Genomic DNA, 16,653 nt, shown 5'->3' with positions numbered 1-16,653 from the left:
CTGCGCACCTAAGTATGCACCAGGTGCCGTTCATTGTACTTAATGGCTCTTCACTCCACTGCATCCACACAGCAACCGATGCGTGGGTGCTAGTGGTATTCCGCTTTTCCAGATGTGGAAACCGAGGCACAGAGAGTGAACGAATCACTTCCTGATGCCCTGTGTTTGGCCATGGGGAGAGCTGGGGGTTGGATCCAGGCAGGACAGCGCCGGGATTCCTTTTAACCGCTAAGCTACTCCGCTGAGTGTTTACTGAATTGGATTCGACTCCTGGGAGCCCGATGGTGCAAGGGGCCTGCCCAGACCCTCACTGCTTCCTCCAGCCTCTCTGACGCCCGACCTTGCCCATCCGCCCACCTCCCTGCCTCTGCCCCAGGGGAGACCGAGAATAGCTGGGCCCCTCTTGCTCCCGAAAGACAGAGCCACCCCGGGTTAGCGGCGAGACCCCTCCAGACGGTGCCCGTCGCCGACTGACCCTCAGAGGCTCTCCAGCACGCGGCGGGCATCAATGAGGCCCCGGGGATTGAATGAGGCACTATTGAGAAGCGGCTAAATACCAGCCGCATTGTGCTTCCTGATCCAGGGCTTCGCTTTTTGTCCAAGAGCCTTGGAAACGGAGCCCCGGTTCACTTCCCCTCCCCTGGGCGCCGCCCGCCATCCTGCCTCATGTCAGGAAACACCAGGCTCTTGAAAATCAGTAATTGAGAGAAACATCTGCTGGTTACCAAGGAGCACGAGGTGCTTGCCGAGTGGCGAGCGCATACGTGCGTCACTGTCGGCCAGTTGGAAACACACATGTGAGTGCATGCAGGCACACACGTGCGCGTGCGAGAGTCTTTCTGGTATGTTATTAAGATTTAAAAAATTAAAAGTGTTATGCCTGTTATAAAAATGCAAACAATTTACGAATACAAAAAAGTAAAAGGGATAGCCCCTTCATCTAGAAGAAGTCATCATGAACAATTTAATTTTTTATCCTCATTTTTGCTATAAAAATGGATCCATACTTTATTTACCATTCCAGTTTCATTATTTCTGCCCCACAATAATTGCCAGCATCCATCCATTATCAGACTGAATTGGATTCAATTCCTGGGAGCCAGACAGTGGACCAGCAGTTCTTAGCCAGGGGTGACTTGCCCCACAGGGGGCGTTTGGCAATCCCTGAGACATTTTTGAGTGTCGCAGTGGGGATTGATGGTGCTTCTAGCCTCTAGTGGGTAGAGCCCAGGTTGCTGCTGAACACCCTGCTGCTTAGGACGGCCCCACAATAGAGATGATCCAGCTCCAAGCTCAGTTTCCCCTGCTCAGAGCTCAGCGTAGATTTATGTCATCAGTTTTAATGGCCTCATCCCATAATGTGATGTACCAAGGTGTGTTTGGTGGCATTTAGATGGTCTCTGGTTGATCATTTGAAAAACACCCCATGCAATATATATATACGAACAGGGATATATATGTGTGTGTATATACATACTTGTTTTGTGTATATCTATATATACGTTTTGGGCCCTTCTGTGAATTTTTCCACTGGATATGATTCTGGAAGTTGAACTTGCAGGGTTGAAAGGTGAAGTGCTTGTGTAATGTTGACAGGCACTGCTGAATATCCTCCAAGAAGACTGTGGCCGTCAACACCACCACGGACTCACTCACCCACGCCCACCCGTTCCCCATTTGTCGTCCACTCTCCTCAATTAACAAACACATTTGGTTTATTTTAAATAACTTTCGGATGTTATGCACCTCCGACATGTCCACTGACTGCTCGCTCACTGTGAGTTCACTCCGTTCTGCCAATAATTCAAACGGTGACTGATATTTTGCTGACAGTGGATGTTTAAAGATGTTCGATGTCAGTGACAATAGAAACAAAAATCCCATTAGTTCTTTCCATTTGGATAATAGCAAGAAGGATAAAAGGCACAGCTTTGTCTTTTCTTATTGGAGGAGTATTCTAAAATCATCAGGTTCTAAAATGATTCTAGAGACCGTTTACTTTCCTGTTCCCTGAATGCACGTTCAGACGCAGGGCTCACCCACGGCCGTGCTGCATCCTCCTCCAGGTCCACCTCCTGTGTGATGACTCGGGACACTGGTTGGGGGTTGGGGGGGCGGTGGGGAAGAAGGTGTTTCTCTGTGTTGCTCAGAAACTCCCGAAGCTTCAGAAATGAATGGGGTTCTGCACAATTCTCTCTGGGTGGTATAAAAAGGCAGCCCGCCCCTAACCTGAGTGGCCCTTTGCAAACTAGAACAGGGTACCAGTGAAAAGAGAAGCACACAGAGGCCAGGTATGTGCTGTTCATTGATCTCTGAAATCTCTTGGGTCTCTGCTGGCTGGGGACGGAATACAGCACGGAGTCAGGCACACCCAGCCTGACAGGCTCAGACCATAGGGCAGGGGGCCGAGTGGGAGTTAGTGTGGGAGCCTGGAAGGGGAAGACCAAGGCCAACGGGGCATTGCAGGTGTGCATGCGACCTGAGGGTGGAGGCTTGTCAGGCGTGTCAGCCTTGATCCTGGCACCTAGGAGGGAGGGAGGTTGGAAGGAGGGAGGAAAGATTGTGGTGAGTCGGCCAGGTGAAGAAAAGGTGGAAGTGGTCTCTAGACAGCGGGCATGAGTGCGGATCCTGGGGCTTGAGGCCGGGTGGTGAGACAGCACACTCAGAACCATCATCTGCCAGCCCATTAGCTGTGCTGCACCACGGAGGCCCAGAGAAGACACCTTCCTCCCTGGAGCGGCCCAGTGAAGGAGAGACAGTGGACCAGTGGGTGCCACAGGGCAGCCTGCATGCCTGGCTCCATGTACTACCCCCCCCCACCCCACCCCTACCTCCAGGCCAGGAGAGGGAAGGCCCAGGAAGCGAGATGTCTGGTGCCTGGATGCCACCTTGGGGCCCTCAGCCAGGGCATGTGGAGGGGTGGTCAGGTGCCCCTCCCTGCCCCACCCATTCCCAGTGCAGTATCTGTGCTCCTAGGGTCAGGCAGAGACTGTCCGGCCTTCCCACCCTAATTCCGAGCCCCTCCCGCAGCAGCCCTTGTCAGCCCAGGGTGACAGCACCTCCGCGGAGACCACCTGGGAAGCCTCATTATGGGAGCAGCTGTCTGTTTTGGATACTGACAGATGCTTCTCAAATCTTTTTTTTTTTCCCTCTTTTACTATAAATATAATTATATGTGCCCCAAAATGCTGAGATTGCAGAAATGTATTACACGGAAGGGATGTCCCCTGCTGTCTGTGATCCCTCCTCGGGGGACCCACAGCTGGCAGTTTCATGCGTGCCCTGCTGGTCCCTGGTCTGTGCAGACGTGGACAGTCACTCATAAATATAGGTGTGTATCAGAAGGTTTCACCTGTATTTTTAAAAACATATTTGTTGTTCTTTTCTAACCCAGTTTGGGCTCATCCCGTGAGGATACAGACTGACCGGTGGCTGTGCTTCCCAGGGTGGTGTCATCCCTGCCAGGGACATTTCAGTGGTTCCCAGTTGATTGTGACCTTTTGTGCAAACCTGCAGGGGGCCTTCTTGCACACTCATCTGTGTACACCAGAATAAATGCGCTTCAGTTGGGTGCGGCGGCTCACGCCTGTAATCCCAGCACTTTTGGAGGCCGAGGTGGGCGGATCCCTTGAGGTCAGGAGTTCGAGACCAGACTGTCCAACATGGTGAAACCCCGTCTGTACTCAAAATACAAAAATTAGCTGGGCGTGCTGGCGGGTGCCTGTAGTCCCAGCTACTTGGGAGGCTGAGGCACAAGAATTGCCTGACCAGGAGGTGGAGGTTGCAGTGAGTCGAGATTGCACCACTGCACTCCAGCCTGGGCGACAGAGTGAGACTCTGTCTCAAAAATAAATAAATAAATAAATGTGCTTTTTTATTCAATGTAGTCATTACGTGCCTGCCTTGGGGAAGGCACCATTCTAGGTGCTGAGGACACCATGGAGAATGAGTTCGCTCTGAGCCACTGATATTCCAGAGGGGAGAGGCAGAGAGTGCAGTGTTGGGTGGTCATATACAGCTTCCAGATCAGGGCTGCAGAGATCAGTAAAGCAGGCACAGGGATGGGGGTCCTGGAGGCTGGAGGGCAGAGGGCTGTTTTAGTCCGAGGCAGGGACCTGGGGGCTGAGATCAAGGCAATGAAGATATTGAGGAAAAATCATTCCAGGCAGGAGGAATGGCACGTGCCAGGGTCCTGAGGTGGGTCATGCATGGTGCTTTTATAGAACAGAAAACAAGTGGCTGGAACAGAGCACATGGGGGAGGAGCCCAGGGGAACTGGAAATGGGTGATCAGCACCCAGCTGTCTATATGCTGGAGCAAAGGTTCACACCCGAAAATGTCCAGAGTTTGCTGTTTCACTCTGCAGAGGTGCTCCAGCCTACACTGCACATAAGTGATGGCGCTGGACCGGGGCCTGCTTAAGGGAACCTTCTCCACCCACTGTGAGTTTGGATGCCTGCAGCTCATGTCTTGTGGGGAGAGGGGACAGGCGTAGGAGGAGCCTAGCCCAGAGCTTGGAGTTCTTGACTCAAGAGGTTCCATCCAGGAAGTTAACTTTGGTAGTTCTTGCTACAACCTTGTGTACAGGGGACTTAGTTATCTCTCCGTTTTCTTCTCAGATGAGGGTACCAGGAGATTTACTGAAGGTCACAGCAAATGGCAATGCGAGGACTTGAGCCCAGGACCACTGGGTGCTAGCTGCATGCTGTTAGCCTCTATCCCAAGATTCTACCAAGAACAGCAGGGCAGGGAGCCAGCACAGGCCCTGATGTGGGCCCCAGTCCCCACCCTTGCTGACCACGTGACTTGTCCCCTCTCAGCGTCCCTCCCCAACATGGGACAGTGTCCCAGGTTCACCTGACCAGGTGCCAGGTGCTCAGCCGTGTGCTTGCCACAAAGCAAGCACTCTGAAAGCAGTACAGTCTGGTTTTAAAAACGAGAAAACCGGCCTAGATTTGCCGCCCGCCCCCCAAACCTCAAGAGAAAGACAGAGCAAATTTTTTTACCCATAAAAGGTCTTACCCTAAGAAATAGACATGCCGTCGGGGGTGTTTGAAATGGCACCAGGAGCGATCAGAAAGTTAATCCTTTGACGGCTGGTTTGATTGTACTTAAAATTCGGGGGGCTGGGGTGGGGGGGCAGGGAGCTGGGTTCCTATTCAAATGTAGTGGGGGTGGGTAGGGGAGGGGGCAGTAAATGAAGTGGCTGGAACCCCAGGGCCGCTGGGGCTCTGCAGAATGACAATGAGGCCCCGCCAGGCGGGTCTCATCCAGGCAGGCCTAACAAGATTAGATTTTCATAAATTTCAGACAGCGCCAATTCCTAATTCCTCGGTGTGCGGCCAGGAGGCCAGACAGGGCCCCATGCACTGGCTGCTTGTTAACCAGGAAGGACGCCAGCTGCCCCTCCCCTGGGACAGACTGTTGGGGTGGCGGTGGAGGGGGGTCGTCTGGTCTGGAAACCTCCATGGGGCCGGCAGGAGCCGGGTGGACTCTGCTCCCAGCTCCCCAGCTGAAGAGAGAGAAATGAGCCCCAGCACCCCATTGTTGCCCCCGTTATTTCTGAGAAACTCAGTCGCCGCCGCACCTGCCCGCCCAGTGCCCCCGTGGGCTGGGTGGGTTCTTCTTGCACATTAACAAATTTTCCCCGTTTACAGCCATGAATCGTCCGAACAGGGATCCAAACCCTGAGGCCCCCGCTCTGCCCTCAGTTCAGGTCCAGGCTCTGCCCCCAAGAACAGAGGTCCAGAAACTTGGATGGGAAAGAATCGTGTCTTTGCCTTACCTGAGCTCTAACTGAAAGGTGGGGTCCCCTTGGATCCCAAATGCAGGCACCTGACCATCGTCTCCTTGACTGCACCAAAGACACAGCTGGAGGTGGGAGCCACCATCTTCACTCCACAGGCCCGTGTCCCTTACAGGCCTTCCGGCTCTGGATGCTGTGGGTGTCCACTGCGAGGTCATTTAATGCAATTATATTTCTGTATCGCACACGTGCCATCGTGTGTATCATTCCCGTGTCACAAATCTGCTTCGGAGTTTGGAAACTATTTCCAGGCCCGTCCCCTCGCCTGTGATTGGGGCAATGCTGCCCCTCGGGGCTTGTCATGAAAAACTCAGAGACAGGGTGAAGTCTTTCGTGGTGAGGGGCTTGGCACACAGGAAGAGGCAGAGGAGAGGGCAGCTGTCAGCGTCTGTGTTATGCCATGGCAGGTGCCCATAACTCCTGGCACCCGCTTCTTTCCTCACCGTCCGGATTTTGCTCTGCGCTGGCTCAGAGGTGGGTACCACAGGCCATGAATACCAGCTTCATGGACTGCATTGGGGGCGACACGCCAGGCACTTGTTACTGACCCCAAGATCAGTCATATTCAACACAAGCCCTTGGCTTGATCTCCCGCTGTTTCTGGCATTTTGGGATAATCACACTCAGGACTGCTGGGGGTCGGGCAAACGGTCAGGCTTTGGGGTCAGAGGAACTCATTTCTGAGCCTTGGACTGTGCTGTCTTTGGCGGTCGCCTCACCTCTCCCAGCCTCAGTCTCCTCATCTGCAAAGTGGGGGTCCCATAAGTACGGACCTCACAGAATGACGGTGAGAATTCAATCAGATGATGTGCATAAAGGGTTCGGCCCCCCTGCGTGGCATCTAGGGAGCGGCCTGCTCACGGTTCCTCTCCTGCCAGTGTAGGATGAACAGGACGGGGCAGAGCTGTGCCCGCACCTCCCAGAGGGACTGTGCCTGTCTCTGGAGGAGACCATGAAGAGGAGGATGGGGCCTCTCCAACGAGGCACACGAACCTGTTAATGTGAAATTATTCACAAGGAAAGAGGACACTAAATTAAATTAGAGTGACCTTATTTTGTGTTTGGAAGATGGGCTTGGTCACCCCCGAGAGCCTGCTGCATTCATCACCCTCCCCAAGGGAAAAATTACGAAGAAAAATGGCAGGAGCCCCCGGGCCCTCCAAGTGATGAGCACAGGCTTGATGCCCAGAATGAAATGAGAGCGAGATGTTTCTCCTTCCCAGCGGCTTGTGTTGCCACAGCGGGCCCTTGGGGGAGAGAAAGGTGCCTCCCCGCAAGGGCCTCAGAGTCAAGTTCAAAACATGATGTGTGTATGAAGCGGCACCAATATAAACATGGGATCCAGCGCATGTTAGCCCCTGGGGGGCCTTGGGTCCAGCCACCATCCTGGGTGACCTTTGGGACTGACTTGAGCTCAAATCTCCCACCTTGGGGACAGAAGCCAGTCAGGGAACACCTGGCTAAGCAGGCTTGTACTCTGCAGCCCAGCAAACCTCAGCATTTCCAGGGAGCATCAGGGGAACGAGGGATGCTTTTTGTCCCCAAAGGAGTGTCAGTAATTGTGACAATGGTGACCGTTGAGTGTGCTACGTTCTGTCCCGTTCTGAGCTCTCGCATCCATTATTTCACCCCTGCCCCGGTTGGTTCTTTTTTTTTTTTTTTTTTTTTTTGACAGATGAGGTCACTTCCTCTCAAGGAGGTAGATGCGCACAGCATCACACAGACAATGGATGCACGAGGACTGGACCAGAACGTCAGAACCACATCCTCAGATTCCCGGGGCAGGGGGCGGGCGGACTAACGCCGTGGGCGAGCTAGGAACATTTAGCAGGAGAATGAAACCCTTCCCCCTTTTGAGTTCCTATATGGCGGCTCTGGGCTCAAGTCTCAACCCTGCTCCTAGTTGCATCTTCTAGGGCTACTTCTCCCTAAGCCTCAGTTTCTTCATCTGCAAAATGGGCATGGTGATGTTACCTAAATTAGGGAGGCTCAGCTCAGTGGCCCCAGGTCATGTGTTAGAATCATGATAATACTTACAGTGACTACAGTGAGTTTGGGTGTGCCCTCTCCTGCTCTGTCCCCTGTGGCCTATGACTGCTTGGCAATGTGTCCTGTGGTCACAGCAGAGTTGAGCCTAGGTCAGGGACAGTGGTAGGACCCACCCCTGCAGGTGTCATACTGGGCATTTGATCTGGGATGTCTTTGTCCATGCCTTGGTAAAGGGGCAGTCTGTCAGATTAGGGAAACTGAGGCAGGATTGGTGTGGCTCCATATCTGCCAGTAGTCACTAAGTGACCTGGGGCCCAACTCTTGGCCAGAAGTCCTGAAGCAGCCTGCCCTGCAGATGCCTTGGGTGTGGCCTGCTTGGCCCTTTTAAAACTCTTAAATGAGGTTCCAGCCTTAAAGGACCACAGCTTCACAGCCGGCTCCAGGGTCCTCTGGAGAGAGGGAGGGATGCGGCCGCGCTGGGCCTTCTCTCCTTCCGCCTCGCGTTGGCAGTCCTGCTGGGGTTCCTTCCCTTGCCCGCGAGACATCTGATCCTGAGAGTCCGGCTCTCAAGCTGCGACTGGGAATGGGCCCCAGCAGCCTCCCTGCGCTCCTCGGAACAAATGCAGGCGCGAAGAGGATTCTGCGAGCTGCCGCGGGTGGAGAGCCGTGTTTATATTGGTGCCGCTTCATACACACATCGTGTTTTGAACTTGACTCCGAGGCCTTTGCGGGGAGGCACCTTTCTCTCCCCCAAGGGGTCTTTGCTGGTGGATTCACGGTGCCTGCCCAGAGGGATGTGTGGGTCTTAGTGTGGGGAGGGAGCCCATGCTTGATGAACTCGGCCTGAGTGGGCCCTGATCAGTGCGTCGTAGAGGCCCGCATGCTGAGTCTCAGGCATCCCTGGGGTGGTGTGGGGTGGGGACCGACAGTGTCAGGGCGTGGCTGTCCCAGGCCAGGTGAGTCCCGGGACCAGGCCTGTGGAGAGGGTGGCTGCCCACAGCCCTGCTGCCGTGATGCCAGCTGGGAACACGGCTGGGGCCAGGGACGGTCGGTGCACGTGCCCTTGGGTCTCTGGTTTGCGACCGACCTCGCCAGCAGGCACTGCATGGTCCACTCCCCAGAGAATGCATTCCTGTCCCCTAAAGCTGAGCATCTCCTGGAAGCAGCAACATGGGTGTGAAAGTGCGTGGAAGGTGCCTCCTCACCCCATGCCCAACGGTGGTCTTCGTTGGACCTGTTTGTGGGCCCCAATGCTGCTGTGCCTGACCAGCCTTCCTCCCGCACAGCATCCGCGCCGGTGGGTCTTGACTGGAGCTGGATGGAGATTTCGGGGCCTCCTTGGCCCAGGGTGTTGCCTTCCTGATGGGTGGGGGTGACCCGGCTGCTGGCTGGGGCACCTCTCTTGCCCCCCTCAACACCTCCAGGTCTGGGCATGTCCAGGGGCATCCAGGAGGGTCTGGCTTCCGGCCTCTGCTCACCTATACCCTCTGCCTGTGCCCCACTCTGCTCCTCCCTCCATGCCCTGCACCAAAAGCCTCAGTGCCCACCTTACAGGGAGCCCTCCAGGGTCTTCCATTAGATGCTCCCTCTGCGATTCCAGAGCAGGTCATGTCTCTTTGAGGGTGGATGGGTTTGGGCTACCCTTGTTCTGGTGGAGCCAGGATGGAAGTGAGCATCCCGTGTCTGGGTCCACCTCCAGGGAGCACTACATGCTGAGCACATGTCCCCCGCACATCCTGCTGCCCACTGTCCCCCTGCTGCCCACCGTCCCCCCGCTGACACAGGGAGACTGCGATGGACTCAGAGAGGGCCCCCAAGAGCCAGGCTGGGACCCGGGCCCTCTGAGAGAGCCACTGTGCTTCCCTGCCACCACCCTGCCCCTCTCCAGGGTGCTCCTGAGCTGTAGTCTCGGCAACCCTTGCAAATCTCCGTCTCCCTAAGCCTGGACCCAGGCCCTTGGCTCACCAAGTCTAGCCAGCAGTCAGTTGTAGTTTCTCTTTTCTAGAGAGTTTTTCCCTCTCCTCCCCCATGTGAATTTTCCTGGGCCAGTGACCCAATGGGGGTTGGTGGCCCAGGGACCAGGGTGACGCTCTTATGCGCTACTGAGCCCGGTGCTCATTTCTGGGAGCGTTTTTCTCACTCTGTGGATACAGACGTCCAAAAGTCAGATCCTCCTGCCCCTGGGGCCGAGCCTGGCGGGGCCAGGAGAGCCGTGAGGGTTTGTCCACACCCATTCAGTCTGCAGGGGCCTCCTCCATTGCCCCTGCATCCCACCGGCCCTGCAGCCCCAGCTACCGTCTCGCTGCTGTCTGGGTCCTGCGGGCTGCCAGGGCCCGGGACAGGGACAAAAACAGCCACACACCTCCCTCCCTCCAGTGCTGATGTGGGCTGGGCCCCTGGAGACAGCTGGGGAGGGGGGGACTGGGGTGAAGAGTGCACAGGGTTGGGGGGCAGGGAATTGCAGGCCCCGGGGGTGGGGGGGGCGTGGGTGTTACACAAAGCCAGCCCTGTGTGTACCCTGAATGCGGCTTTATCCTGAGTGCTAACAGACGGACCTGGGCCCTACAGAATCAGGCCAGGCTGCCCCGGCCCTGGACCTGCCTGTCTGGGGAGACAGGAGGTGTGGCCACAGCGACCTGGGTCTGAAGCCTGATCTCTCCTGGCCAGGAACATGCGGGTGTCCCACAGGCGGCCCAGGGCTTGGGGCCTGAGTTCCCAGCAGGCAGGGCCGCAGCATTCTCGGGGCTTGGGAAAGCCCCACCAAGCCTAGTGGGAGGACCCGCCAGCTCTAGGGTCTTGGACTTCTCGAGGCAATCACTTTCCCTCTGAGCCCATGTCTCCTCACCCGTGAAATGGGGATAATAATAAAAACGCCCATTCTTAGGTGTGCTCAGCCCACAGCATGACCGACTGGATTGGATCATTCTTTGTCATGGGGGACAGTCCTGTCGGTGCAGGACGGTTACCACAGCCCCTGGCCTCCACCCACTCCATGCCAGGAGTACCCCCCAGTTGTGACAACCAAAAATGGCTCCAGACATCGCCACATGTTCCCTGGGTGCAGACGCGGCCCCAGCTGAGAAACACTGGCTCAATAGCAGTGTAGACAGTGGTGCGCTGAGCCCTGGGTGCAGACGCGGCCCCAGCTGAGAAACACTGGCTCAGTAGCAGTGTAGACAGTGGCGTGCTGAGCCCTGGGTGCAGACGCGGCCCCAGCTGAGAAACACGGGCTCAGTAGCAGTGTAGACAGTGGCGCGCTGAGCCCTGGGTGCAGACGCGGCCCCAGCTGAGAAACACGGGCTCAGTAGCAGTGTAGACAGTGGCGCGCTGAGCCCTGGGTGCAGACGCGGCCCCAGCTGAGAAACACTGGCTCAGTAGCAGTGTAGACAGTGGCGCGCTGAGCCCTGGGTGCAGACGCAGCCCCAGCTGAGAAACACTGGCTCAGTAGCAGTGTAGACAGTGGCGCGCTGAGCCCTGGGTGCAGACGCGGCCCCAGCTGAGAAACACTGGCTCAGTAGCAGTGTAGACAGTGGCGCGCTGAGCCCTGGGTGCAGACGCGGCCCCAGCTGAGAAACACTGGCTCAGTAGCAGTGTAGACAGTGGCGCGCTGAGCCCTGGGTGCAGACGCGGCCCCAGCTGAGAAACACTGGCTCAGTAGCAGTGTAGACAGTGGCGCGCTGAGCCCTGGGTGCAGACGCGGCCCCAGCTGAGAAACACTGGCTCAGTAGCAGTGTAGACAGTGGCGCGCTGAGCCCTGGGTGCAGACGCGGCCCCAGCTGAGAAACACTGGCTCAGTAGCAGTGTAGACAGTGGCGCGCTGAGCCCTGGGTGCAGACGCGGCCCCAGCTGAGAAACACTGGCTCAGTAGCAGTGTAGACAGTGGCGCGCTGAGCCCTGGGTGCAGACGCGGCCCCAGCTGAGAAACACTGGCTCAATAGTGTAGACAATGGCGCGCTGAGCGGTTGCGCAGGTGCATAAAGTGCCCGAGACGGGGAAGTTCTGGGAAACCTGTTGGGGGAGAAGGAGTGGCAGTGGACACAGGTGTGGGAGTGCTTCTGTGTGGAGAGGCGTCTGCCACTTCACAGACAGTGACATTCCCACCTAGGATGGGCTGCTTTCCTGCCTTGGGGAGAGCGAGGCTGGTGGCAGGAGATGGCTGGGCCCCCCGGGTTTGGAGTGTGCTTGCCTGGGCCGTCTGATGGCCCGAGCGCCTGGCATCGGCTCTGCACGGCCTGTTTTTTCTCCAGTTGCCACCTGACACCTGCCCACCCCGATCCCCCTCCCCCGGCTTTGGTTCCTCGGTCCTGGGAAGAGGAGGAACTGAGTCAGTGGCACTGGGCTTGAACTGGGGCCCCCAGGGAGCCTGGCTAATTGCTTGTTAGTGCCAGGGAGCCCTGGGGAGTCCTCCTTGCCCCCATGCCAGCCGGGGTCTGGGGAGTCACATTCCTGCACACCTTGGGCAGGGTGTCCTGGGCAGGGCGAAGCTGGAGGAGCTTTGGCCCCGGACGCTGCCGGCTGGTGCCCACTCTGCCGTGTCACCTCCAAGGGACCCGGCGTCTTGCCCATTGCTGGGGGCTCTGCTGGCACCGTGCTCGGCCAGCTGCCGAGGCCGCTTCGGCACAGACCCGCTTGAGTCAGCAGAAACTGCCCGGCTCAGGCAGGATCAAAATAACCTTCTTCCTATTCCAGCACTTGAGGGTTTTTCCGCCTTCTAGGGGAAAAACAAATCAAAAACCAAAAAAAAAAAAACAAAAAAACCCAACCTTAGAAAATGCGAATGGCAACATCCGCAGCCATCTGGAATGTGGGTTTTCTGAGGCCTTTTCACCAAGAGGAGGGTCCTGACACCCCCGTCCTGTTGAGCGTGGCGTGTGTTTGTGAGTCCTGGGATGGATGTGTGTGTGTGGGTACGTGTGGTGTGCTGTGTCTGTGTGTGTTTGTGTCTGTTGGGAAGTGTGTGTTGGGATGTTGACTTGGGTGTGGGACTGTTGAGGGGTGTGTGTTGGGGTGTTGATATGTGTGTAGGAGTGTTGGGTCATGTGTTGGTGTTGATGTGTGTGTAGGAGTGTTGGAGTATGTAGTGTTGTTGACGTGTGTGTAGGAGTGTTGGGGTGTTGTGTGTGTAGGAGTGTTGGGGTGTTGTGTGTGTAGGAGTGTTAGGGGTATGTGTTGGGGTGTTATTTGTGTAGGAGTGTTGGGTCATGTGTTGGTGTTGATGTGTGTGTAGGAGTGTTGGAGTATGTAGTGTTGGGGTGTTGTGTGTGTAGGAGTGTTAGGGGTACGTGTTGGGGTGTTATTTGTGTAGGAGTGTTGGGTCATGTGTTGGTGTTGACGTGTGTGTAGGAGTGTTGGAGTATGTAGTGTTGTTGACGTGTGTGTAGGAGCGTTGGGGTGTTGTGTGTGTAGGAGTGTTAGGGGTATGTGTTGGGGTGTTATTTGTGTAGGAGTGTTGGGTGTGTGTTGGTGTTGACGTGTACTTAGGAGCGTTGTGTGTGTAGGAGTGTTGGGGCATTTGTGTTGGTGTTGTGTGTGTAGGAGTGTTGGGGCATTTGTGTTGGTGTTGTGTGTGTAGGAGTGTTGGGGCATTTGTGTTGGTGTTGTGTGTGTAGGAGTGTTGGGGCATTTGTGTTGGTGTTGTGTGTGTAGGAGTGTTGGGGCATTTGTGTTGGCGTTGTGTGTGTAGGAGTGTTGGGGCATTTGTGTTGGTGTTGTGTGTGTAGGAGTGTTGGGGCATTTGTGTTGGTGTTGTGTGTGTAGGAGTGTTGGGGCATTTGTGTTGGTGTTGTGTGTGTAGGAGTGTTGGGGCATTTGTGTTGGTGTTGTGTGTGTAGGAGTGTTGGGGCATTTGTGTTGGCGTTGTGTGTGTAGGAGTGTTGGGGCATTTGTGTTGGTGTTGTGTGTGTAGGAGTGTTGGGGCATTTGTGTTGGTGTTGTGTGTGTAGGAGTGTTGGGGCATTTGTGTTGGTGTTGTGTGTGTAGGAGTGTTGGGGCATTTGTGTTGGTGTTGTGTGTGTAGGAGTGTTGGGGCATTTGTGTTGGTGTTGTGTGTGTAGGAGTGTTGGTGTGTTGACATATGTGTAGGGGTGTCAGGTGTGCATAGGTTTGTGTATACACGTTCACATGTAGCTCCTCTTTGTTTAATTCCACAAAGCTTCACTCCCAAACTCAGTGCCAACTTCCTCTCTCTGCACTCAGGGGTCCCTTTCTCCTCCCAACTGCTCCCTCCCTGGGCCCCTAAGAAGGGTCTGTGACCGTCTGCCCGAGCCTTTGCCCAGCGACAGGAGCCAGTGCGCAGGGCTCCCTTTCTGCCAGTCAGATCACGCTGTGCATCCGCAGAACGGCTCCAGGAGGCTCTGAGAGCAGAGAGCAGGGCCTTCCTCCTGCCTGTCCCGTTACCTCCTTCCGGTCAGTCCCTACAGAGGGGGTGTCTGGGTCCCAGGACACCTTTGAGGTGCTCTCCCAGCCAGCAGTACCCCCTCCTCCCCCATGAGAGCAGCTTCCCTGCACGTACCCCAGCCCCAGGCATCGCCTATGACCTTGCCGGGAGAGTGGCGGGGGCTTTCCTGAGTCTGGGTTGCACTCTCGTCCCCCTAGGCGGGTGAAAAAGCTCAAAAGGGCTGAGCCCTGAGCACAGCGACCTGCAGGTGTCCAGGGTCTCACTTGTCCCTCTTTGTCTCCACAGCGGAGCTGGAGTTTGTTCAGATCATCATCATCGTGGTGGTGATGATGGTGATGGTGGTGGTGATCACGTGCCTGCTGAGCCACTACAAGCTGTCTGCACGGTCCTTCATCAGCCGGCACAGCCAGGGGCGGAGGAGAGAAGATGCCCTGTCCTCAGTAAGTGCCCCGCCATCCCATCTGTGGCCTGAGGGTGCCGCAGTGGGACGCCCCTTGTAAAAACTCAGACGGGATCCAATGGCAGCATTTGCAGGAAACAGATTCAGGGCAGGAAGACAGGGGCTGGGGAGCCCACCTGACAGCAGCTTCCTCCCCTGAAATGGGAGGAAAGCACCCGCCAGGCGGGCCTCAGAGATGCTGGAGGAACGTGGGGAATGAAGAGCTGGGCTGGGAAGAGGCTTCATGATCCACTCACGCACTCAGCTGACTCTCGAGCAGCCTCGGGTCGCAGGCTCTGTGCAGGGCCTGGGGAGAGGGCAGCACACAGGCCCTTGCTGTCATGGAGTTGACGTTACAGGAGGGAGATGAGGAGACGCCCGGTGGTGATAGCGCCATGCAGGAGATGCGACCACTGGGTCCTGGGGGAGCCTCTGCAAGGAACCCTCGGCTAGGGAGGCAGGGCTGGGCTCACAAGCAGCGCAAGCTGACCCCCGTCTTGACCCACATCTCTCGAGGCTGAGTGGAGACAGACCTAGAGAGATGAGGCTGAAAGCAGGGAGGCACCTGGGGCAGGCAGCACAGGAGGGCATTCTGGGTCCACACAGAGGCCTGATGCAACAGGATGGTGGAGACGAGGGGCCAGCATTTGGCTCTTACCCACCAGGGTAGTGGTGGGAAAGGTGCCTGCAGTCCTGCAGCCCTGACCCAGACGGAAGGGAGGTGGCGGCCCTGCCCTCGTGCCCGTGCTATGCTGACATCTGGTCATGTGGTCACAATGCCGTGGAGAGCCATAGAGGCAACAGGACACCAGGTCCCGGGGCCTAAGTTTAATCCCATCTCCACCAGTACTGGCCACGTGCCCTCAGACCTGTGCCTGATCTCCAAAATGGGGCTTCAGATCCCCCATTTGTAAAATGGGCTGACAGTCGCATCCACCTCCCCAGAGATTCAGGGCTTTAGCACAGAGCACGGGTCTGGCCACTACTGGCTATAAAAGCACTTCCATCCATCCATCCATCCACCTGACAGATCTCTACCCAGCACACACACGGGGTATGCAAAATTCCCCCCACGTTTGGGAAGTGGCTGTGAGCCAGTCCCAGGGGGTGCTGCTGGTGAGTTGGATGGGCGCAGACAGGAGCAGGTGCACGGATGAAGGAAGCCGAGGGCCGTGGCCGGGAAGTTGGGGCGAGCTGCTCTTGAGGCCGTCCTGTGCAGGACCAGGTGAAGTGGGCGCGGGAGTGTGAGGAGGACAGAGCCCTGCAGGAGGGACCCTGCTCTCCATTACAGTCCTGGGTGTTGATCTCTCAGAGTTGTGAGCATTGGTGGGTGTTCTGGAAACCCCAAGAATTTCCCTTTCGAGTCTCCACAAAGTCAGGGGCAAACAGGGCAGATCTGGGTCGGTGGGAACTTGCCCGCCTCTGACGGTGAACTCCCGGCTCCATGTCGGCCGCCTGAAGCCCGGCTGTTCGGTATCCTTCAGCAGGTGGACCAAAGGGCGGCACAGAGTTTATCTCTTAATGGCTTCCGTCTCTGCACCCAGGATGTGTAACTCAACCACGTGGGGCAGGAAGCGGCTGTTTAAAGAGCAGGCTGGGAACTGTGGGGAGGAGGTGGCACATGGCCAGCCCTGGGGCTGCGGCGCGTCTCTGAGCCGGGGCTCACCAGGTGTGGGGACGACTCACAGAACAGGCAGCACTGGGTGTGGCCTCCCCACTTCTGGGGACGCCTGGGGTTGGTGGTGGTGCCCAGAGTCCCTGGGCTGAGCCAAGTCAGCTGAGAAGCCTGTTGGCCACGGTCCCTAGCCGGCAGGCCTGTCCCTGGCAGGTCTGGACACCTCTGCTTGCGTCAGGCCCCAGCCTCAGTGCGTCACCAGGTTGCCAGGGCAAGGAGCATCAGCCCTGGGACCTCTGATGGGAATGCCTGGTTCCCCAGACCCGGGGCCCACTGTGCGTCCCAGCACGCTGTCTGGAGGGCGTGCTGCAGACCTGCTGCTCTCAAGCCCCGACGTGTTTATTTGC

At 56.7% G+C, this 16,653-nt stretch overlaps 1 protein-coding gene across 3 annotated transcripts in view; it reads left to right on the top strand.

Moving 5' to 3' along the window:
- PMEPA1 (prostate transmembrane protein, androgen induced 1) overlaps positions 1–16,653 on the top strand; it is a 63,757-nt gene that overhangs the window by 37,993 nt on the left and 9,111 nt on the right. For 2 of the 3 annotated variants that reach the window (XM_016938171.4, XM_016938170.4), the window contains exon 2: positions 14,478–14,632. In XM_016938171.4, the coding sequence (XP_016793660.1) occupies positions 14,478–14,632 (155 nt within the window). Of the gene's footprint in view, positions 1–14,053; positions 14,201–14,477; positions 14,633–16,653 lie in introns of those variants that run through there. The other variant, XM_054674770.2, reaches the window with a different exon arrangement.

This window comes from Pan troglodytes, chromosome 21 (assembly GCF_028858775.2).
Source record: "Pan troglodytes isolate AG18354 chromosome 21, NHGRI_mPanTro3-v2.0_pri, whole genome shotgun sequence".
NCBI lineage: Eukaryota > Metazoa > Chordata > Mammalia > Primates > Hominidae > Pan > Pan troglodytes.
This window is presented reverse-complemented; position numbering and strand designations above follow the sequence as displayed.